This window comes from Aulostomus chinensis, chromosome 5, assembly GCF_037954235.1.
Source record: "Aulostomus chinensis isolate RoL2024-O1b breed Wild chromosome 5, RoL_Achi_v1.0, whole genome shotgun sequence".
Lineage (NCBI taxonomy): Eukaryota > Metazoa > Chordata > Actinopteri > Syngnathiformes > Aulostomidae > Aulostomus > Aulostomus chinensis.
The window spans coordinates 22,648,049-22,672,571 of record NC_141324.1 but is presented as its reverse complement, the minus strand read 5'-3'; the positions used below and the strand labels follow the sequence as shown (position 1 = coordinate 22,672,571).

At 41.9% G+C, this 24,523-nt stretch overlaps 1 protein-coding gene across 1 annotated transcript in view; it reads left to right on the top strand.

The window, feature by feature from the left end:
* cdh6 (cadherin 6) overlaps positions 1-24,523 on the top strand; it is a 50,489-nt gene that overhangs the window by 15,123 nt on the left and 10,843 nt on the right. The window contains exons 2-9 of the mRNA XM_086203954.1: positions 5,454-5,738; positions 12,738-13,032; positions 13,113-13,232; positions 14,656-14,829; positions 17,549-17,736; positions 19,298-19,548; positions 22,471-22,607; positions 23,075-23,196. Of these exons, the coding sequence (XP_086060080.1) occupies positions 5,532-5,738; positions 12,738-13,032; positions 13,113-13,232; positions 14,656-14,829; positions 17,549-17,736; positions 19,298-19,548; positions 22,471-22,607; positions 23,075-23,196 (1,494 nt within the window). The 5' untranslated portion in view covers positions 5,454-5,531. The remainder of the gene's footprint in view (positions 1-5,453; positions 5,739-12,737; positions 13,033-13,112; positions 13,233-14,655; positions 14,830-17,548; positions 17,737-19,297; positions 19,549-22,470; positions 22,608-23,074; positions 23,197-24,523) is intronic.

The following is a 24,523-nucleotide window of genomic DNA, read 5'->3' as shown; positions in this document are numbered from 1 at the left end:
AATTTAACACAATTCCACTTTAAACCATTAAACAGCATTACATGAGAACCAAATATGAACACTTAATCACAATGAAGCTGGACACTGTCAAACAAACAATTAATGTAAACAAAGGACCTGTTGAAAAATAATACAGCCAAAATGGACAGGAATGAAAATTAAAAATCATGAATAAGCTTGTGTCAGTGTATATAGCAGGAAATTAACAGATGGTCCTTATTGCCATTGATATCTGATCGGACCAGTATCCAATATGAGAGTGTGATCGATGCATTTCTAGCAGAAATCACGCACTAAGATTCAACCACAACAGTAGCGCCGCTGCCGGGGGAGCAGCAGAAACATAGATTTTTCTGATACTTATGCATCACTGGTTATATAAGCAAAGATTGTAGTAGACATGTTACTATTTACTGTTTTATCATCTATTTCCGTTTTTAGCACATTTCTCAACAAAACATCTGTTCTTGCCAACCTAATGGGTTTGGAAAAGACGGCTCAAGCTGCTTTGGCCTTTCTTTTGGTAATCTTTCAGTGACTGATCCGACTTCGATCACTTCGCTTTGTTTACATTCATCTAATGCAATGGCTGCATGGAGGGTTAAGCCCTCGGAGCAGATGGTTCTCAAGATCAGCTGCTGATGGTTTAAACAACCATCAGAGCTGCAATGATATGAGTGCAGCGACACCCTTTTGGAGCTCAGATACTCCTCTGGATGAAAGAAGACACAGAAACCAGTATTTGGAGTGTTTCCAACCAGATAATAACACAGTTAGCCTGCTGGGCATGGTTGCAATGTTACAAGAGATAATCACATGACTGATTGCTGCCAGACTTTATTTCCACCAAACAGTGTTGAAGGGTGGGTGAGAAGAAAAAAAAAAACAGTCTGACAATGGCAGTGTATGTGACATTTCACATTGTATTTTTGTTTTTTAATGATTAGAAAGCAAGATAATCAAGATGAAACTTTTATTGGGTCGCATTTAGTTTCACAATGATGTTCTCGTTTTATGTCAAATAAAATCAGATCAGCTGATTGACAGAAACAAGCATGAGATTTCTGATTTTCTTATGGAAAAGATCATTCTCATAATTGACATAATCACTTGAAGTTCTGGGACTAAAAATGATATTAAGGGATTAGAAATATGAGTATTGATGTTATGAGCTAATGTTCTTCAAGATAATGGGTGAAGTCACTTTTCAAAATGTCTGCAGTTGTTTAGACGGTGTTAAGAACCACATGTATTTCATACACATACCACATACTCAAATACTTGCTGCTTGGTCTATGTTATGACATTTATATTTATTAATGTAACTTTTTAAAGCCCTCTCTCTCTCCTGTGACTCACTGAGGCGTTTGTGGAAAACTCCCATTTAGTCATGCAGGTGTGTTCTTGAACCTGAACCTGAATGTGTTGGGGAAAGTACAACTTGATGGAAAGAGTAACTTTTTATAAAGTACAATAATTCAATACTAAATGACTGCAAAATCCATTCATCTAACGGGCCTTTCACAGTTATGTTGGTTGGGCTTTTATCTAAATGTGTGAAAACAGCGTGGCCCTTGATATTGTTCAGATATTTTTTTAAAAAGTGACTTAAAGATCTCAAACTGTTTTGTAATAGAAAAATATCAAGCTACTGACAGGCACTGTGTGTCAAGGTTTTTCTTTCAGCCGCTGCAGATGCAGGAATCTGTATTTTGGCTTTAAAACGGACATATTCAAACAACACAAGGAGAGAAAATGATGTCAGAGGTGAGCTTCTTATAAACAAACTGAAAAGCTGAACATTGATTATTGGCAGATGTTAGATGTTAGAGGTCTTTGGGCATTAAAATCATTTTCTCAGACACACAGTAGAGGAGGGCAGGTGAATGACGTGAATTAACTTTGCATGCTCAGACAGCTCCGTTCAAGAAGTTCTCAAGTAAGACACATGACAAAAAACACATACTTATGAAAGGACAATAAGGAGTCATGACCATGAAACCTATCACATAAAATGACAAGAGTAGGCCCTCTTTGTGTTCAAACAGAAAATGGTCCTGTGCTTTGCTTTGCTGGGGTGCCAGACCTAAAATCATTGAACTCTTAAGGACATTGCTTGTATTTTGTGTGTGGGTTTTTTCCGAAGAGGTGTCACATGAGATGTTTTCCAGGTTGACAATGGTGTATCTATACAGTTGAAAAATGGGTTGCCACACTGGGGCCATCCAGTTCTCTGAAAAGACTTTAAATCCAGGGCACTGTTTAAGTCAGGGACAAAAGTTTTCCTTGAGTTGGTATGTTGATGACAATCCTGTCTACATCTTTGAGGTTTAATGTTCTTCACAGGTCAAATTTGAGAAAGCGTGATTTCAATCCTTTGCAAACACCATCTCATTATCAGTCAGCAAAGCTTTATTGAATCAATGATTTTGCCACTTTCTTAACTTGTTTTTTCTTGTTTTTAATCCCTAATACATCTTCAGCTGTGGTAGTCTCACTTAGTTGAATATGTGTCCTTGTTTTGTCTGTGAAGTGACACTAACGGATATCTTATGATTCATGTTCTCATCTTCATAGTGTCCCAGGCTTCTCTACACACCATCTAAGTACCAGTTTGACCTGCCTGAGTTTATTCTTTAAGACCTTTCCCACCTGCCTGATTTTGACAGTCTTTGTTCTCAATGCCATTTTGTCATTTGGATAACCACATATCATTTTAGTTGTAATAAGCAGCTGAAAGCTAATGTAATGACTCTTTACAAAGGTGGATTTGTCCGTTCAGTTGTTATGGATGAGTCAAATCATTCTTGAAGCTCATCCTTACATCGAATGGCCATATGCAACCAAGTACATATGAGTAGGAATGTGTTTGAATTTAGCGTACAGCTGATGTAACAGGAAGTGGGTTAATGGTCCGCCTGCTACGCATCTGAGCTGCAGCCTAGTACTGAACATTGGAATTAGGGTGGTGGTCCATGGGCCAGTTGTTGATGAGTCATCGGAATCAGTGTGTTCATCATCATGTTTTGTGTGATGAAAAAGCTCATCACAGCTATTTATTGCCCCCTAAGCCCCCCTGACATTGATGCGGTGTGAATGCAGTGCTGCCGAGCCGTGTCTGTGGACTGAACTGGGTTACATTTGTATGGAAAATACCTTGGATTTTAAAAAAAGAACATTATTTTTGCCGCTTGCTGACAGAGCTCTGTGTGGGAAGATAAAAGCACATTTCCTTTCAGGATGGTAATTGCTGTGTAAGCGTTCCTTCCAGAACTGATCTTTCAACATGAATGCCAATGGATTTATTGATTCTGAGCAGTTTTAATGCTCAAATGCTGTTTTTTGGGGAATGTGATTTTCTGATAGTACAACCATTAAGTCAGTGCTCAATCAGATTTTGGAGGGTGAGCTTTTATTTCCAGGCAAACTGAGGCATGCAGAGAGAGAGGAGGAAGAGTAGGGCTGGTCTTTACTGGTGTAATAATGACTGCAGTTGAAAATCTGCTTTCATGATGATGCGATTCCATCGATCCTTTTAGGAGATGACCTAAAACCTTCAGCCTGGTTGAAAAACTAGAAAGATCGAGCTTAATATCTGAATCCAAATGGGATCAAATTAAAAGCACAGATAATGTTTTCAATCACACTTCAAAGTCTAATCAAGCTATTAGGAATGTGTGATCATGCATCACAAGAATTAAAGCAAATCCCCGTGTTATTTTGAGAATATCACAGTTTATGGGACCTGTAGCTTCGCCTCTTTTTACACTGCACATAGTTGTCTGACATCTGTGAATATGTAATACAGAATTACTGTCATCCTTATTCATGATGTGAATAGTTCAGTGTGTAAACAAGGTGGTGAAGCTTACATGTTTCACTGGTGTCAGGAAAGCTGCGTGATGTTGGTACACTTCCTCTGTGTGCATGTTTAATCAGCTGTTGAACTGTGTTTCTAATAATTACAAGATGTGGTCTTCTCGCTCATCAAAAAGTTTTTCAGGCGGCACGGTGGTGCAGTGTGTAGCACTGTCGCCTCACAGCAAGAAGGTTCCGGGTTCGAGTCCCGGCTCGGGCACAGGATCTTTCTGTGTGGCATGTTCTCCCCGTGCCTGCATGGGTTCTCTCCAGGTACTCCGGCTTCTTCCCACCATCCAAAGACATGCAATTGGGGACAAGGTTAATCGGATACTCTAAATTGACCATAGGTGAGAATGGTTGTCTTTCTATATGTGTCGGCCCTGCGATGGACTGGCGACCTGGCCAAGGGTGAACCATGCCTCTCTCTCGTAGCCGCTGGGATAGGCTCCAGCCCCCAGGGACCCTTAACAGGAATAAGTGGAAGAAAATGGATGGATGGAGGTTTTCACTAACAGCGTCACATGACCAAATGCTAGCATCAGCATGCTAATGTCAAGAGTAAGGCATGAAGGGGATCTGAGGCTGATGGCAAGGCAAGGCAATTTTATTTGTATAGCCCGTTTTCACAAACAGTTTGTCTCAAAGGGCTTCACAGGGAATTAATTAAACCTGACTTTGACCTGATGATGGCGCTGAATCAAATATTTGGATGGAAAGAACTGCATAGAAGTGCAGGTTTCATGACTGTCATGTCACCAAGTTCCCACTCACAACACACACATGCGCATGCACAAACATACACACACAAACACTCAAACACATACTGTCAGGGTATCATCCATCAGCTCAAAGACACTTGGACAGTTAGAGGAGCTGCAATTTTAGACCAGTAGCTATCTGATTAGCAGGTGTTACCAAGCGTCGGCCCTCGGGGCATCATGGGTATCTGAATGAACATCCATGTCAATTCATACAATAAATGTCAAGACATTTCACTAAAAGCCAGAAAAGGTGCAAGAAAAGTGTGGGGGATCTTCAAAGATGTGTTCCTTTGGGAAACATGAGTGTGAGTTCATGGCAGATGCCATCTGAAATTTTTCATTGTGTCAGAGTGAGTGTGACACTGACGTGGCCTCACCAGTATAATTTACTGAGAAATCCATGAAAAAGTCCAGTGCCAATCTGCAACTGAACCATTGCACACTGATCAGCCTCAACACTGAAAGCCCTGACAGGTTGATTCTAAATTATAATCCAGCAGCCCGGCAACAAATCCCCCCTCCATGAGGATGATCATGTTGCCTTTGTGTTAAATCTCTTTGATGATGTGTTGGTTTATTTTAATGCTCATTTTGGAGGCTGTCATTTATGCTGCAGAAGCATACTGACTGAGATACTCTGGCAGAATTTTCCCGACTTTATATAAAAATAAGGAACAGCATGAAGTTTAGTTCTTTATGTGACTGCACACATACACACACACTCTCTCTCTCTCTCTTACACACACACACACACATACACACACCAGTGCTCTGTTGTGTATCAACATGTGATTAAAAACTCTGGATCTGTGCCTCTGCTTCCCTCCACAGTCACTCAACAGCTGAAGGATTATGAGCTATCTCTCCCTCCCATCGTTTGTGACCTGGACTTGATACACCTGTGCAGCGATGAGAGCTATCTTCCTGAGCACTCTGTGGCTCTGTCTCAGCCTCTGCCTGGATGCTCTGTCTCTGAGTGGACGAAGGGTGGAGACGGAAGGCGGAGCAGAAATCCGAGAAAAGAAGCTGCTCAGGAGAGTGCGGCGAGGCTGGATGTGGAATCAGTTTTTCCTGCAGGAGGAGTATACAGGCAGTGACTACCAGTACATTGGCAAGGTAAGAACTGTGTTACTGGTTACGTTGTTTCAAATCATCTCCTTCTTAAAATAATGGCCGAAGTAATTTTTTAAAAGTTTTTCAGAAAACACAAAAAAAACTGGGGACAAAACACCATAAGTAGTTAATTCAGGCAAAAAAAAAGTCAAAAAATGCCTTAGGCATTTTTTTAAAGAAGGTGATGAAATGGAAATTCAGTTTAACTTCTAAGGGTTTGGAAAGACACTCATCAGTCTTGTTTGTCCAGAAATTGCTGTTTGTATTCAAAATAGTTGGCCAAAACTCTGGCTGCTGAATGAGTCAACCAATGCCAAAGATCAGTTCATTCAAAAATTACAGATTGCTTACTTATGTCTAATTAAGCCTATAGATTCAGATTCAGAAAAAAATAGTTCAAACGGCATGATTGCCTCACAGGAACAAGGTACTGAGTTCAAGCCCCAGTTGTTCCAGGTCTGGTCAAATGCCACGTAGATGGAGCATCACACAACAAGATGTCTCATTTCACTATCAGAATTGGATTTATGTTATCTTTATCAATCGTCATTTATTGGTCTTTGTGGTTTAAATGTCTGTTGCAGTGTGTCATAATACTGATGTGACTTGTGATTAATTGAGAGGTGTGTGTGTGTGTGTGTGTGTGTGTGTGTGTGTGTGTGTGTGCGCGTGCGTGTGAGAGAGAGAGAGAGTTAGAGACTACTAAATAGCACCTCAACTTCAATTTCAACTTCACACTGAGTGACATTGCAGTTTTTCTTTGCACAACTTTGAGGCAAGAAAGAACTGATTCACAAATATAATTCACAGATTTTGTGGAAGCGGTTCTACAAATTGTTTTAGCAATATCTCTTTAAAGTGTCAGACTCAAACCCTCTCATGATTTCATCTATTCATCCATTCAGGGTGAAGCTGGAAGTGAGACCTGCTGATGTGTACTTTCACTGTTAATAAGGTGTTTCATGTTCACACACCTGGTGCTGCAGCATTTTGTCTGCTCTGTGTGATATGAAGACGAGGCCTGTTAGTGCAGCAGCGTGACTTTAGCGGTGCTGTTTCATCAGTCGCCAGATGCCGGGAGGTGTTGTGCTGCTCTGTGCGATGCCTGCTGACTGACAGCAGAAAAACAAAGTCAGCTTTGAAACAACAAGAGTTGGCTGTGACTGAGGTAAACACAAACAGCGTCAGCAGACTTCTCCTCCTTGCTTTGGTGTTGCCGCCCGTCTCTGCAGGGTTCCTGCTGGCTGCTTCACTTTTGCTCTCATGATGACAAAGAGTTCACACATTCGTTTGTATTCTGATATCAGTGTGTGTAGATATTCCAGAAAATCCAGAATGTTGATCTATCTTTTAATGTCAGCTGCTTAAGCAATAAGCATTATTATCTTTGCTCACTCTAGTGATCAACATCTCACCCACTGGGTCAGTAACACGGTCAAAGATCCGTTCAGAAACATTTTGAGACTTGGTTGCAATTATGGAATAGTTTTAAACTAAGAAAGCATAGAATCAAAAGAACAAACGATAAAGCGTTATATAGGAACAATTCATCATTACCATCAGTTTGCCTCTATTTCTTTTATCTGTGTCAAGATGAAATCCTGATCGATTCACTGGATTCTCCAATCAAACAGTAAGATGATGGGATCTTCTGATTCATAGAATTTATAGGACAAAACTTGGGTGGTGAGGAACATTCTGGGGCAGCAGGTGTTGTTTTCCCACAGTCACGACACATTGTCGATGAGTTGGCAGATCTGTGACGCTGGATTCCACTGCTGCTTGCCATGTTTCACTATCTCCCATCTTTCGTACCCATATGCTACTGTCAGAGAACAAGCAGTGCAGGAGGAGAGAAAACAGGATAAAGTACAGTGATGTTCAAAGATTAAACTTTTGCCAGTCATAGAGATGTATCTGTTGTCTAAGTGCATCATTGATCCGTGATTTGCTTCTAGCTTTTACTGATACAAGCCATTTAAATGGATGTAGCCATATTTTACACACCAGTGAAGACGTAGACCTCGAGGAAACTGGGAACGTCAAATATAACTTTATCATTGCAATTCATCGTACTCACATCCAGCCGATGTGGGCAGCTGTGAAATGACCATACTCGTTACCACTAGCAAGAAAAGAAGAGCAAATATGTTTCAAAGATTGTCAGAAGAAAAAGGAGTGAGACGAAGAGACAGCAGGAGATTTGCTAGAGGATAGAAGGATTCCAGAGTGCATCCTCTGCTCTGGAAATGTGCGGTGGCGAAATGTCCGCAGGCCTCGTCAGCTCCTGTTAGGTGAAAGCATGGAGGTGTTGCAGCCCTGCAGACTGACAGATGAAATCAGAGTGAAGAGTGCTGCAGAGGAAAGGTAGGCAGGATCAAAAGGAGAGGAGGTGAGAGGAGGAGGAGGGGAGGGGAGAGAGAGTTGAGGGAAGGGATGAAAAGAAGAAGAAAAGAAACAGGAAATGTAGGTCTAAGAAGATTTACAGAGAAGGTGTTGAAGGAAGAAAAAAAGAACATCAGGAGAGAAAAGGTGAGCTATAAGAAGCCAAAGAGCTGAGTGGCAGCACAGAGAGAAAGGTGATGGAGAGCATCAGGTGGAAGTGACAGGAAGACTCAAGTAACAACAACTTTCTTCTGGAGAGAGAAGCAAATCAATCCCAGGTCTTTCGGTTGTTAAATACATGTGGAAAACTAAAGCAGAATTAGATAATGATCCAAATGAACCCTCATCCCGTTGTCAGTGTCAGTGTAGGGTCAGTCCTCTGGAGTTGGCTGGTGTTTTCCTCTCCTCCAGTTACCGGGGAGAATCATCACTGCATCTGCTCAAGTATTCTGTCACCTCGCACACCAAGGAAAGAAGAATGTGCGAATTTTCCAAAATAACCTTCTAAGGGGTGGAGCTGGAACAAGCTGCAGCAAGGGAGGAAGGGCAGAAACACTGAAATACGAAGACTGTAATCATCCATGTTTCCTTGCTCTCAAATGTTGACATGTTTGACACAGGCAGGCGTCAGAAACAGATGCTGCTGGTGTTAGGTCACAGCTCTTCCTCACGTACACCGGCAGATGAGGTGCAACCCCCCCGCAACACTGCTGATCTGCAGTGTGTGAGATTAGTGGAGGGGGGGTTATCAGCGGTGAGCCAGGAAGACCCTGAGGGAAAAGCAGATTTTTGCTGTTTTATAAAGTGCAAGCATGGAAGAGTCTAATTATCGCCTCAGTCTGATCAGAGCTCAACCCAGCGCTGTTTAGGACGGCTCGGTCGTTCCCCTCCATCATCACAGAGAGACGTCTAATAAAGGATGAATCCTTGTGATTAGAACTCTCAGTTCTCATAGGATTTGTCAGGATGAAGCTTTGGAGTCAAGTGTTTTATTCAAAGACGCACTACATCAGTTTTATACATCAAAGACAGTTCCACTCCTAAGTTAGTTTTCAAGCTTTCTATGCTTCGGAGGAGCTGTATGAAGTTTTAAAAAAGCCCCTTGTGATGTCATTATCTCATTTTGGTCTTGGTTTTGCAGACATCGACTCAAATCAAGACTCGATAGTCCACTAGGGCAGGTCTGCAGCTTCCACTCTGCTAGGAGGAAGGACAAGAGGCTGGAAGTCTTCATCCTCCTCCTGGCCCATTATTCTGAGCTGGCAATGTAGTTGTAGAGACTGAGTTTGCAAATGCAATATTATTTGTAATAATGAAGGCTGCTGGGATAGGCTCCAGCCCCCCCCCCCCCTACTATGGTAGAGTAGGCAGACATTTTGCAGCACCACAATATCTTCATTGACAATTAGCTCTTAAGAAATAATGCACAAGGCTGCAGGGTGGTGCAGTGGTCAGCACTGTCGCCTCACAGTAAGAAGTTTCCGGGTTCGAGTCCCGGCTCGGGCACGGGATCTTTCTGTGTGGAGTTTGCATGTTCTCCCTGTGCCTGCGTGGGTTCTCTCTGGGTATTCAGGCTTCTTCCCACCATCCAAAGACATACAATTGGGGACGAGGTTAATTGGATACTCTAAATTGACGTAGGAATGAATGTGAGTGTGTGAATGGTTGTCTGTCTATATATGTTGGCCCTGTGATGGACTGGCGACCTGTCCAGGGTGAACCCCGCCTCTCGCTCGTAGCCGCTGGGATAGGTTCCAGCCCCCCGCGACCTTTAACAGGAATAAGCGGAAGAAAGTGATTGGATGAAATATTGTACAAAATTGCAGGAGGCAATATTCTGATTTATGATCAATTTCAAGTAATTGTGCAGCTCTTGTTTTTGGAAATTCAACAACCCTTCTACCTTTCCCAACTCTAAATGTTGTTGGTTATCTTAAATTTGAGCAAAATGATGGAATGAAAAGAAACAATTGTGCACACATCCAAAAATACACACAGGTGCAGGACAAAAAGTGATTAGAAACAAAAAAGCCAGGTCTGCACCACTAAAGAAGGCAAAACATTGCCTTGACTGAGAATTGAAGTTTGATGTAATTTAAGAAAAGTCTCTCTTTATAAAGGATTAATAGATGGTTATGTATGTTATCACTTGCATTGTAAACAGTTCATAAACCCTTAACTCATTCACTGCCATTGACGAGTTTTGCTCGTCAATTGGTTTGTAACGTTGACTGCCATTGACGAGAATGACGAGCAAATGACGTTTTTCAGTGGGGGCAGTGTAGGAAAGCCTCATCCACCTTCCGTGTGAATATGGTGCTGATCCCACATGTAGACACTATTATATTGACCAGCAAACAAGCGGGCGGAGCTCCCGCCTGCTTCTCCGGGATCTTTTGCGTTACCGCACTGGACGCCTTGCGGTGCCTATCTCTGCCACTCCAGATTCAGGGATTTGAACCCGACTCCCTTTCGATCGCCTGGAGCCGCCATCGCCCTGCCCTTCCGAACGGCGTTCGCCCAGCTCTTAGGACCGACTGACCCATGTTCAACTGCTGTTCACATGGAACCCTTCTCCACTTCGGCCTAGAGATACTTTGTTGTTCATTCACTTTGCTTTATTTATATTTATACTTTATTTATATTTATAACTTTTTTGTCATTGTAATTTTATACTATGACAATGTCAATGACAATGACACACACTGAGGTGTCACTAAATCCCAAAAAATATTACTGCTGGTCACTGTTCTGCATGGATTATGTTTCTTTTTACAAAAAGCTTGTTTTCTAGGTTTTTTTGGTCAAAAAAGGTGTTTTTTTTGTTGAAACCACCCTATGTTCAGTTGCCTATAACTAAACAATGGAAAAAGGTGGAAATAAAAAAAAAATTCTGATGAAAGAAGAGAATCTAATCTTTCTTTTGGGGGGTTCGGTGTTAAAATATTCATAGCACACAATTTTCTGTGGGTCTTGAAAATCAATGAAAATTCTCCAAAATGCCTGACAGTATGAGGTTGGCTCCTCTGAATGTGGCTGGCAGTGAATGAGTTAATTAAAAGTTGTAAATGCGTTATAACATAATTTCCCAAACATCAATGTCGAGTCACTATTTGGCAAGACAAAGGTATGCTGTACTACTGCATTTTTAGGTTAACAATTTCATTAAAAATGAATTATTTCCAATACAATTAATAACATCCTTAAATCCATTTATCACTCTCACAATGGGGTCTTGTAAAATTGTAAAGTGGTACAGTCCTTTATGTTCTATTATGTCAATTTCAAAAATATTTGCGCCTCTCTACTTCACAGACCCCCCAGTTTTTATTTCCTGCTGTGAAAACCTTCTAAAAAAAGGAATTCCAAAGGAAACACCATCAGATCCACATTTCCCAAGAACTGCAGTCAGTCCACCAAATGCTTTTTAGTAGAAGTTGTTCCATAAGATAATAGTGTTAGACCTATAAAGAATCTCTCAAGCCAGTAGCATACACACACACACACACACACAATCAAAGGCTTCACCTTATCACCTGGCCTGAAGGAGTAAAGCAGGGATGAAGGGATGAGCGTCTAGAAGCAAGCCACTTCAGGTCAAGAGATACAAAGACAAGAGGCAAGGGAATGGAGTGAGGGAGGGAGGAATGGGTGGGGGTGGGGGGTTTGCGGGGCAGGTTACTGCTGCGGGGATCCCAATGAAAGCAACACAGCTCGCTGCCGATCCCATAGATGTTCACTCCTTCAGGCACAAGACGCCGCTGTGTTTTCAGCCACAGTTCTGTTTTCAGAAGATTCTTGTTTGTTTATCTGACTCTTGCTCTTTCTTTAGTTTGTGCCTTTGCTCTTTTTTGCTTCTGTGTTATATAAACCTGTCACCACCACCACCACCACCCTCGTCTCTCCTCCATCCTCTTTAAACAAGAAGTGCGTATCTGTGGACAGAGGGAGGAGGAAAGTTGATTTGATTGTTTGAATCAACGTGTACGAGTGTTTGGTTGGAGCTTTCCTGAAGTTGTGTCACCATGAAAACATCCACATCCGTCCTTCTCTCAGTATTGTCTGACTCTAACTCCATCTGTGGCTCTCAGCATGTTGTGCTTTTAACAACCAGCCTGAAAATTCAATCCCCAAACTACAAGCTAGTGCAGAATATAAAGGCCACTGAGCTTATTAGTACAGAACAAGATGTCCAGGGAGCAGAGAATAACACCAGTGTGATGGAATAAAATTGCTGGAATTTGCTTTGTTAAACCAAGTTGTTTAGAAGGTACAGTGGCTAGTAATTGGAGGCTCGTTGGTTTGATCCCCAGCTCATCAAGAGATGACACGTCCTTTAAAATGACAGTGACCTCCTCCTGGCTCCTAAGTCAGTGTATGAATGCATTAAGTCCCCTAATGTCAGGCTTGGGCTCTATGGTGTTGTGGTCAGTGAGCATGGCTGGTACGCCATGGACCTGGGTTGCAGACCAGGGGCAAGTGACTACCCTCTGCGTTTGCCAAACAATTCATCAGTGAAGTAGGAAATGTGAGATTTTTGGCAGTTCAGTTCCTACCAGCCTGCTTGGCTGAACCTCTGTTATAATTAAATAACAAAGTTCCTGTGTGTGTCTGCAGCTCCAGTCAGACCAGGACCATGGGAACGGTTTAGTCAAATACGTTCTGTCAGGTGAGGGCGCTGGCACCATCTTTGTCATTGACGAGAATAACGGTGACCTTCACGCTACCCGCCGCCTGGATCGTGAGGAGAAGGCGTTTTATATACTCAAGGCTACAGTTGTCAACAAACGGACAGGTCAAAGGTTGGAGCCGGAGACCGAGTTCACCGTCAAACTCCATGACATCAATGACAACGAGCCTCATTTCAGTAAAGACGTTTACATCGGTAGCGTACCAGAGAGGTCAGACATTGGTAAGACCATTTTCTCACTGTGTAACTTTCATTTTCCCTGATGTTAGTGAGTGATTGTAATGTGAATGTGCTTCTCTTAGGTACATCCGTCATCCAAGTGACAGCTACTGATGCTGATGACAGCATGTACGGCAACAGCGCCAAACTGGTATACAGCATCAGCCAGGGACACCCGTACTTCTCTGTGGACCCCAACACAGGTATGCATGACACAAGGTCTCTTTGGTCTAAATCGGCCTTGAGAACTCACCGTCCAGCTGTTTAGAGGGAATAGCAGCCAGTCAGTCGGAGCAACCTCGCTTCTGCTTAAATTCAACTCTCTTGGATGACCCAAATATAACACAAGCTGTGTGTTCAGCTCTGTTGTCAATTGTGCGTATTTTGTGGTTTCATGATGGAATTTATTTACTTGTAGTGTATTCGATTCTCGCTCATTCAAAATCAAATGTGCTTTTGTATTGCCAATGATGTCATTACACATAGGAGGACCGTATAACATCATAACCACTCGATGTGTGTCTTAGTAAACTGACAATGAATTTCAAGCAATGACTTCACATTTGTATTCATTGTCAATTACTCAGATTCCTGTTGAATAATCCTTATTACAACTGTTGCATTTCAAGTTCAGTTACACACATCTGAGAAGCTTGTTTGCTTGTCAAATTCAAAAAGGGTGAGGCTTGGCGTTGTGGAGACACTTCAGGAGGCAGGGCATTGTACCTGTTACTACTGTGTCACTTCTGGAATTGAAAGGTGTTCTGTCAACTGATTTTTCATGTTACAAGAATAACAAAACCTGGAATGAGAAGAGTCTCAATATAGAAACACATGACTAACAAGTGTGTCTGTAACTAAAGAAGTCAACCATCCATTTAGATAATCAGCAGTAATCTGCCGTTTCTCTGCTCATCTGTTTATTTCTAACAAATAGAAGAGGCAGGTCATGATCAGATTACTGCGGATTAAGCTGCAACGATGGACCTTGTTCTCTGATGCACAAACACAAATATCAAGCAAATGGCCCATTAAAGGAATGGTTCTGTGCTTTAAGTGCTTTCTGAAAGTGCAGAAGAATCATACTAATGTCATGTCATTGTTGTATTTGTTTTTACTGCGTGTAAGGTTGTATTTTCCTTTCTGTTGTTCTTTCTTTTCCTCTTTGAGCTGAGTTCGATGTTACCTGTCAGATTGCTAGCAGTTTTTGTGACACATAAATCCGCCACCCTTATTTGGGTTTATTTTAGCTAATTGCACATTGTCTGGCACTGGCATCGAAATTAATATCAAATATGTGTAAGAACTGATTTTTGTCACACCTCTCTTGAATCCCACATGTAGTGTTCTTTGTGTGAGAAAGAACAAATACAAGAGGGGAAAAAAAAAAAGGCTCATTGTGCTTTTGTTATCTTTATGTGACGGTTGGAAATACCACACCTGTTTTCATCTGCAGAGATTTTCTAAGAATTTGTACATTGATTGGAAGTTTTACCAGAAAGCAAATTCTTCCTCCCTCAACTGCGAACAAAAGTTCCTCAATCAACCCCAGGGCCGTATCCTAGGAAGCTGGACCACAGGATTAGAGAGGGAACCTGTAACCTTGTGTGTGTTGTTTTTGTCAAGGTGTGATCCGCACAGCCTTGGGTCCTGGAGACATGGACCGGGAGCAAAGGGAGCACTACCAGGTGGTGATTGAAGCCAAAGACATGGCCGGACAGAGAGGAGGGCTCACTGGGACCACCATTGTGAATATCAGTCTGACTGATGTAAACGACAACCCTCCACGCTTCGCTCAGAGTAAGACAATAAAATAGTCACAGTCATACATTGACAAGCTTCTGGTGGGAACCATACATAAACAAGACTTTACGAAAATTAACAAATACTCCACAAACCAAATCCTTTCTGGAATCAATACGTTGCTACAAGTGCCTTCAACACAGGAAACACCTGAGATCTTGATATTTACTGAGAGAAGTAACAACTTATAGATGTAGACTTTGCACCATGTATCATTTATATTTTGGCTTCTTTGACACAAATATAAACAAAAACACAAAATGTCAGGCAGATATCAAAAGATGAACTCATTACAGTACAATTGTCCTTTTTCCTCATCGGAAACAGAATTAATAACACATTTTAAGAGCTCTTAATTAAGCTTATTATATTACCATTTCGCAGCAGTAGCAGTAATATCGAAGAGACGTACAAGAAAACAGATGACGTTGATGATGCTCCCAGCAGGAAAACGTCTCCAATGCTTTTTCTTGGAGAAATGAAACTCTACTTTTCTTGAAAAAGATTTCAGTAGCTTTGTGTGTGTGTGTGTGTGTGTGTGTGTGTGTGTGTGTGTGTGTGTGTGTGTGTGTGTGTGTGTGTGTGTGTGTGTGTGTCCTTCCAGAGAACTTAATCCAAGTAACATTAATTCTTCCCGAAAGACTTCTTGATTAATTAAAGTTCATTAATCCTTCATCACAGGGGCAGTGTGGATGTAGATGTTTGGTAGCAGGACTCACATGCCGCTGTAGCGTGTCGGTTAGCGAGACAACACGTCACGGTCCATTCATAATACAAATGTGGCTCCACAATCTTCTTGGGACTGTTTGAGGGCTGCAGCTAACAGCTCTGTGAATTATTGATCAACGAAACAGAGAAAAACAGCAAATTCGCACATTTTAGACCCTGGAATTAGAGAATGTTGGACATTTTAACTATAAATATCTCCTAACAGCAGATAGAGACTCTGTGTTGGATACTTGGAGAAACAACCTTCACTTCTCTTTTCACTTCATCTTCTGTGCGTAGATGACTGTTGGGATCTGGCCATATTTTTCGGTCCAGCCCAGGTCCTGCCAGGGTTGGACTGAAGAAGCATGCACGACTTATGCATTTATTGATCATGAGTATTGATTGGTGTATTGTTATAGCCCTCTATTATCTCTAATGTAAAACAGACTTGTTGTCTAGGATTTATTTTAACATTGCTTGTTCCTGTTAACAAATGTTCTCTTATGGTTAAAGGGTGATGATGTGCTGGTCATGTGTTCTGCTGCAGGTTTAGTAAGTTGAATGGCTGAATGCAAACCGACCAACAACTGCTTGCGCTGTGCAATAAAGGACAAGCATTTCATATCCTACATTCTTTGATCAACTCTATCTATGGATGAGTGCTCTGGAGTCCTAAAAAGAAGAAGAAAAAAGAAAGTGCCTCATCCACAGTTCTGTTTGTGTGCTCTGCCTCCGTTTAGTGAGTCCTACAAGGAAGAATTGATCTGAGCATGAGCTGTTTTGTCTTGATAGAAGAGCAGAGTGTTAGCATTTACTCCAGAGAACAAAAGCATATGTATATCATCCTTCTTAAAAACATTGCAATGCTTTTTTTAATGATTGTCAGCAGTCTGGGGGCGAGACATTGTTCTGGCACCTGGCTCCATCAGCATTTACGCAACTTTTTGGGCTGAGAAGTCTTCCTTTGTTCCTTCTGTCTACCTGTCTCATCTCCTTTATGAAGTTCCAGACGGAGGAGAGATGTTGTCTCTTTGTTTAGCGTTTATGCTGTCAGATCATTTCTTCAAAGAGACAAACTTTCTCCATGTGTTTGTGTTAGTTTATGTGGCACAACCGTTTTCAGTCGGCGTTCAACTGCACCAGGTCTCTCTCTGACTCACAATATATGTGGGGCATATTAACTCTTTCTTCACCTGCGCCGTTGGCAGTTAAAACAAACCGATGAACACCCACATGCTTGTCACTTCTATGAATATGCAAAGGTAGACTATATTAAGTCAACTAATTAAGGTCTAGCTTCATCTGCTCTTCTTTAATTAGCATTTAACAATCTGTATTATTTTTTTAATTCTGCTTCTCTGACAAAATGGTTGGACAAATTGATTTTAAACTGAAACAATTTTCAACAATATCAAATTCACATTTATTTTCATTTTTATTAGCAAGGTTGCCAGTGTGGCTAATATGAATGTAATCTGTTGCCCCCAATCCATTGGACTTTTGTACTATATCTACAGTAGATGTTGTATATGGGGCTGCACGGTGGTGCAGTGGTCAGCCTCACAGCAAGAAGGTTCCGGGTTCGAGTCCCGGCTCGGGCACAGGATCTTTCTGTGTGGAGTTTGCATGTTCTCCCCGTGTCTGCATGGGTTCTCTCCGGGTACTCCGGCTTCCTCCCACAGTCCAAAAACATGCAATTGGGGAGTAGGCTGATAGAATACTCTGAATTGACCGTAGGTATGAATGTGAGTGTGAATGGTTGTTCGTCTCTCTATGTTGGCCCTGCGATGGACTGGCGACCTGTCCAGGGTGAACCCCGCCTCTCGCCCGTTGACGCTGGGATAGGCTCCAGCCCCCCCGCGACCCTTAATGTGTAGGAATAAGCGGAAGATGACGATGGATGGATGGATGGATGGATGTTGTATATATATTGTAGATCTACAGCCAGTAAACAGGCAAATTTCCAACAGCTGAGTGAGAGTGTGTTGGTCTATGTTTTCCTCAGGTATATACCAGTTCAGAGTTCTTGAATCAGCCAAGTCTGGTGCTTCTGTTGGGAGGATTAAAGCCACTGACAAGGACATCGGGAAGAATGCTGAGATGTATTTCACCATCATCAGCGGAGATGGAATGGACATGTTTGACATCTCTACTGACAAAGACACTCAGGAGGGAGTCATCACCGTCAGCAAGGTAAGACAGAGCAGGACTGAACTGTGGGCTCAAACTGCTTCATGTACGAAGCAGTAAGTGCATCTGAACGCCACGAATAGACACTGCTCTCAGATGAAACCCACAAGCAACAATAATCTGCAGAAAACATGTCTGAAAGGTTAAAGCGATTAAAATACACAGTAAGTGTTACGTGTCTGTAGATGCACGGTAAGCCTCGGAGCCCAATCAGGCACCTCTACGGTGCAGCACTGGTTCCAGGACCATTGGAAAACCCAATACTTCTTAATATCTGCCTCTGGCTATGTATTGGTAAATGATAAATGGTGTCATCTTGACGATGTTTAAAGCCAACGGGACTTTCAAACTTGCCGGTGGGTTAAATAGCACCAAATGAAATGCATAAAAAAAGGCATCTTTGTAAATCATGTGAAATCTGTTGCATTTCCTGGGGCTCAGTACAATTGAAGCTGGCTTTTAATTATCTTGATATTTTGCTCACAGCTGTGGTGAAATCAAATTACTTCTCAAACAGTGATTCAGCAGATGCCACACTTTCCACTCAAGGATCCTGCCCATGTAGTCTATTTTACACGTCCTGTTTAAATATGCAAAGCCTGGCTTGCTTGACAGATGAAAGAAACTGAATTAAACTTGTTCATCTTTACCTTCACAGCCCCCCACCACTACCACCACCTTTGCAGCAAGCACAAATACACAAGAACAGAGCTTTTTTTTTAATGCTGCTGGATTGTATAAATGAAACGCGAGTGTTTACTGATGTGCAATCACAGTACGATATTTTATTCCTCTTGCTGACACTACTGAAGAACGTCTGCAAGCTTCAACAAAGAAATAATGATACTCTGTCAGCAGGAAACGAGATGAGGACAATATTCACAATTCCTTCAAAGCAGCGTGTCGACTTGTTCAATAAATCTGAAGCTTTGTTCTTGTCTGAAATAGTAACCATGCTGCAGCTCAAGTCAGGGAAAAGATTTCATCATCATTTTTACTCACTTATGAAAACAGTTTTTTACCCAGCAGTGAAAGGAGACGTGCTGTAGACGTTCCATAAACTCTTCCTTTGATGCTCCGCTTCAACCATTCCATTTCATAGAATATGAAATCAAGATGCTTCTCTTGCTTGATAGCATGTGGTTGAACTGTTGTAACTACATGGAAAATCTTTTTTGTGTGTATGCATGTGTGTATGTGTGACTAGATGACTAATCCTCATGAGCCAAATAGTGTAAATTAGTACATCAAATTCAGACAAACCTGAATTCTCCAATTAGTTCTGTCATCACACTGCACATCACACTCTTCGTTAATGTAGTGCTATAATGTTAGAACACTATAGTGAAGCAATGGAACTTTTACCAGCTGTTCACCAGTAGCCGCTGGATACTCAACAGACAGTGATGACTCAGACTGATGGTCTGAAACACAACTGCAAAGAAGTACATTTTTACACTGGAACTCGTGTGTGACTTTCCACAGTGATCACACACTATCGCCTTAGTAACAGAGACATCCTGTCAATCTCCTTTTGTCTATGTTGTGTCTTCATTTTTTTCAGCCTCTGGACTACGAGAGGAAGCAGTCCTATACGGTGGAGATCCAGGTCCAGAATACCCAGGTGGACCCTCGCTTCATGTCTGCAAGCTCCAAAGACATGGCTACTGTTCGCATTGGCATTGAGGATGTCGATGAGCCGCCGCTGTTTGACAAAGCCAGCTATCTGATGGAGGTGAAGGAAGATGCTGCGGTGGGCGTGGCTTTAGGTTCAATCAGTGCCATGGACCCCGATGGAGCTCGCAGCCCAGTAAAGTAAGACAAAAGCTCTGTCCCTTTTTTTGAAAATGTTTGAAAAGCCACGAAATCACTTGACCGAGGCCAGATTTGGGCAACTGGTGGACCAGTGGCTCAGTTTAGGTAGCCACATTGCCTGAGTCCATGCCGTCATTCTGGGCATATGTCAACCATTGTAGATCTGAACAGATTTGGGCCACATGTTCATTACCATCTGGGAAGGGACCAGCAAGGGACACTGGTTTGGTGATTGCAGCAAAATGATCAGTTTTGGTCCTTGTAATGTTCCAGATTTATCCGTAGTTTTCTAGTGTATTCCCTGGTTTATGTTCAGTCAAACCCTCTTGTAGTCACTTCCTGTTTTATTTTGAAATCCCCCCCGTGACTTGTTGCGCTGTCCTGTCTGTTTAGTTCTGTGATCACTCACATCTTATTTGTTGATCAGTCCACCTGTTTCTAGGCACCCCATCACTTCTGTGTTGTAGTTTCTAGGTGCCCCGTTATTGTATTTCTTCTGTCCATTTCCATTTTTCACATCCTCTGTTGCTATGACTCATTGCTACTGTGTTACTGGAATTGTTATTCTTCATTTACATCATAACTCGATTGAGGCGATCAATTTGTTGATTCTCACTATTTCAATACTCATTTTCCTTGTTAGCTTCCCCTTCCTTCCATCACCACTGTGCAGGCACTACTCTGCCTTCTGTCACTCACTCAGCACTGTTTGTATCATCACTTGTCTCATCTGTTCCACTCCATTGTTCACTTCTGTTACTAATCACATCTTACTGATGTACTGGAATGTCTCAGATGTTTGACTGCATGAGGATTGGTCTCCTCGGTGAAGGGCTTTCTGCTTCTCTACATAGGACAAAGTTTCTACTTCAGGTTTGGTAAGCTCTCAAAAGATGAAAAACAGATGCAGACAATGAAGCCGGTAAACATGAGAGCCAAACCAACCCCTCTCAGGCCTGCTCTTTAATGATGCTTTGTATCAGGATATTCGAAGAGTGCTGTGGTTGCTCTGTTCCAGTTAACAAGTATGCAATGGTGCTCGTGATGAAAGTGGTATCATCAGAGACTGTGTAACCGGTCTTGTCTGCGTACAGTGGCAGCACGTGTATTTATTAGCAACTGAATATATCCTTAGTGTGTAATCTGGTTCCAGGAGTGTTGTGGGGTTGCCTGAGGGTTAGTGCTTCTATCTCCACAGCACAGACAAAAAGCGACAGTGACAGCACCAGGGCCTTCCTGAAAAGCTTCAAATGTTCAACTAGTTGCACAACTAATTTTAAAAGCTTCACAAAAACCTGAGTTCGTCCCTCGGGAACAATTAAAAAAGGACGCTGGCGCTCAGATAAAAACCCTATATGGACAGAGGCCCTTAGGAATGTCAATTACACAAATGACATCAATACATCCTCAGAATGTTCTGATGTTTACAAAGTAAAAGGCCCAAAGCCCAAAGTAATTAGCTGTGCTGCAGTGGGTATTGATCAACGCAACTGTAGGACTATTCTAGTATGCTGAAACTTTCATGATCTCCAAGGGCCAGTTGAGTCACTGCCAAAGAAGTAATAGGATGCAGCGATGAGTGTAAAGATGAAGATTGCAGGAGAAGCTAAAAGGAAGTAGCAGTGATGTACGTGTGAATAGGTGAGCTGACAAGAAGGAGAGAGGAAGGCAGCTGGAGCTCTTCTTCCTCCAGTCAGTGATGAAGAACATTTTCCAATTAAAACAAGCACGGAACCATGGAGTGCTCTTAAAATGATGTGTCACAAGGGGGCACACACATACACACACTCACACACACGTTTATTCCAGTGTTTGTGTATGCGACTGTATTATCTCTTTACATTGTGACAGTGAGCTATTATTTTACTGTTGAGTGCTTTCTAATTATAATGAATGTGAGGCTGTTCTCTTCCCAATATCACTTCATGGAAAACAATAATTAAGATTGAATGGTACATAATTAATAGCTGATAGCATAATGACGTCAGAGTTTCTGGATGAAACCAGAATATCGTCTCTGCCTCCTACAAAACTTCATCCCTAAACCCTGAGAGTCCTAGTAGAGTCGCAGCAGCGTTCTAATTTGCATTTGGCAAAAAAACAACAAGCATTCATTTGTTGGGCTGTTTTATTAGATGCTTTTTCCACACGTGCATGTTTGTGATATGCTAATCTAATACACTTCGATACACTTACATGAGAAGTTCAGATTTGTGTTCTTCTTGAATCAAGATGGAGAATTGGTAGTCAAGATGGCCAAAACATATATCGATTGGAAGGGTGGATGATGTCATAGGCAACGTGCTCCACGGAGCATGCTATTTTGAACCAGTTGGTACAAAGGGGCAGGACTAAGCACCTACATCCTTCACCACACGGACTTGCAAAACCTTTTTGTCCTCAGGATTAGTGGCCATATTTATTGACAATTTTGGAACAGTAGTTTCTTTTTCATCTGTTTCTATCATGTTAATCTACCAGTAACATGCCAAAAAAAGGAATTTTCTGTTAATTAGTTATTATAACTCAACAATCCTAATAACAACATCGGTGGGGTATATCAACCTTTAGAATTCATTCACAGAACATTTAGTTTGTTTCCTGATCATCCAGGATTATCAAGGGGTGTGAAAACAAAAGGATGGAGACCATAAAAATATTGAAAAGCCAATGTTGAAAAACACTTGTCATTTATTATTAAAAGGAAAACATTACATACATTCCCGCTGTATGACTGCTGAAATATTTCTGTAATGTGAAAAATCTTCTTAATCCTCTGAGCTGGTGGCAAGATTTATTGTATACCTCAAGTCCAGTGAGACGCAACAAAAGAGCGTCTCCACAGACCTGCTGAAGGCCTGCAGAGATACCCACTGGTGTAATGCACCACTTCTTTCCCTTCCTGCTGTCTGCTGGTTACAGGTACTCGATCGACCGGCTCACAGACATGGACCGTCTGTTCAATGTCCATCCAGGGAACGGATCTGTCTTCCTGCTCAAAAGCCTGGACAGAGAGGAGTCTGCCTGGCATAATATTTCAGTCATTGCCAGCGAGTTAAGTAAGTCTGTTAGCAGAGATGATGTGATGTGATAGATGGATGTAGACGACAGATGTGCGGAGCCAGACAGAGTGTCTGCAGTGTGTGTGTGTGTGTGTGTGTGTGTGTGTGTGTGTGTGTGTGTGTGTGTGTGTGTTGGGGGGTGGGTGTCAATCACCGGGAGCTTCTCTCTAAATGGGGGGGTTCTGAATTAGCTGAACATGTTTTCCAAAAATAGAAGCCACCACTTGCACCTAAAGGTATCAGACCCGCATCCAGTCCAGGTTTCATCATATTCTCGTTACTACAGTAAAATAAAAGACCATGAAATCGACAGGATTAGTTTGTCCCCCTGATATAAGTCAAGTCTTAACACAAAAGACTGAATCTCTAAAATATTTGGTAGTTGAAGTTCTAAAAAAAAAGGTTTTTGTATGTTGTCTTGGATGGTAACTGTGAGTGACGCCTCTCCTGTCTTTGTCACCCAGATAACCCTCGTCAGAGCAGCCATGTCCCTGTCTTCATCCACCTGCTAGACATCAATGACAATGCCCCCACCTTCGCCAACATCTATGAAACCTTCGTGTGTGAGAGGACCAAGGCTGGTCAGGTACTAGCACTTCATCTCTTCATGCTCTCGAAGGAATCCAAGGTTGAATCCAACATCATTTCAGTCATGGATTGAAACCTAATATCAGATCTATACATATGTACATCTTGGTACAGCTTTCATTATTTTCAATATATTTTACTGGCCAAGCCCTATGATTGTCCGTCTGAGTTAGTGAGTGGCTCCCTTTTGGTGAAACATGTAATTTACACTGGCACTAGCAAGCTGGATGATGGTGTCTCTGACGTCCTGTTGAGTCAGACAGTGGAGGACAAGATTGTTGCTTTTATGTTTTACCATTACAGAGACATTCGAGTCAGTGGTTGATTTCAGGTTGGTTTGGCTACACGGGCACAGGCTTGGTTGCCTTGCCAGGGGCTATTTTCCATGGGGATTGTGAGCGCTGACTCTCAGGAGAACAGAAGCTTAAAGTGGATGTAGCATGCTAGCAGTGTCCTCTGGCCAGGAGTGTGATCAGACCAGTAAGTACCAGTAAGAAATAGTCTTGAGTCAAGTCAAGTCAATTTTATTTGGATGACGCCAAATCACAACAAAAGTTCTCTCATGACGCTTTACAAGTAGGGCTGTAATCTCCCAGTCGACTGGGCGATTTATTCGTCAGTAAGTTCTGGTTTGACCAAAATTCTGATTGGTTGATTTTTTGCCACGTTAATTTCATCAGGAGGAAAGTGCCAAGTGCTAATGGGGGTGTTTTCAAAGCACCCCTATTTCACAGATAACAATCTATCTTTGCACACACCCCTTGTTTTGCTATTTTGGACTCGCCCGACCCGCTAGAGACAGACAGATTTTTTTTTTCAGACGGTTTTATTTAAAGTCAGTCCTCGTCCACCATGTCAAAGACATCTGCAGCGTGGCTGCATTTCCTGAAAATAGATAATAGAAAAAAGTCGAATGCAAAGTTTGCAAACAACAATTTGCATGTCACAGCTCCACGACAATCACGGCCTATCACCTAAAAACGATCAGCTAACTTGTCCACCTTAGGTTGCCCCGTCAATTTTGCATATATGAACATATCAGAATTGATATTTCAATGTTTTCGTCTCATAATTGTTTTGTTTTAATTATAAAAATTCTTACAGTGGACTTGCCTTTTGTGTTTAAGAGTAAAGTTTTAAGTTAAAAGTCTGTTTGTGTCTCAGCTGCGATGCTGAGCTCCTCTGTTCAGTCTCACTCTGTGCGCAGGACAAATGACAGTGTTGGTCAATCATTATAACGTGACAAAAACAATTGTCTAAATATTCCTCAACAGGTTTTGTGCTGATAGTTGACACAGTATATTTTTCATATATGAAATTAGTCA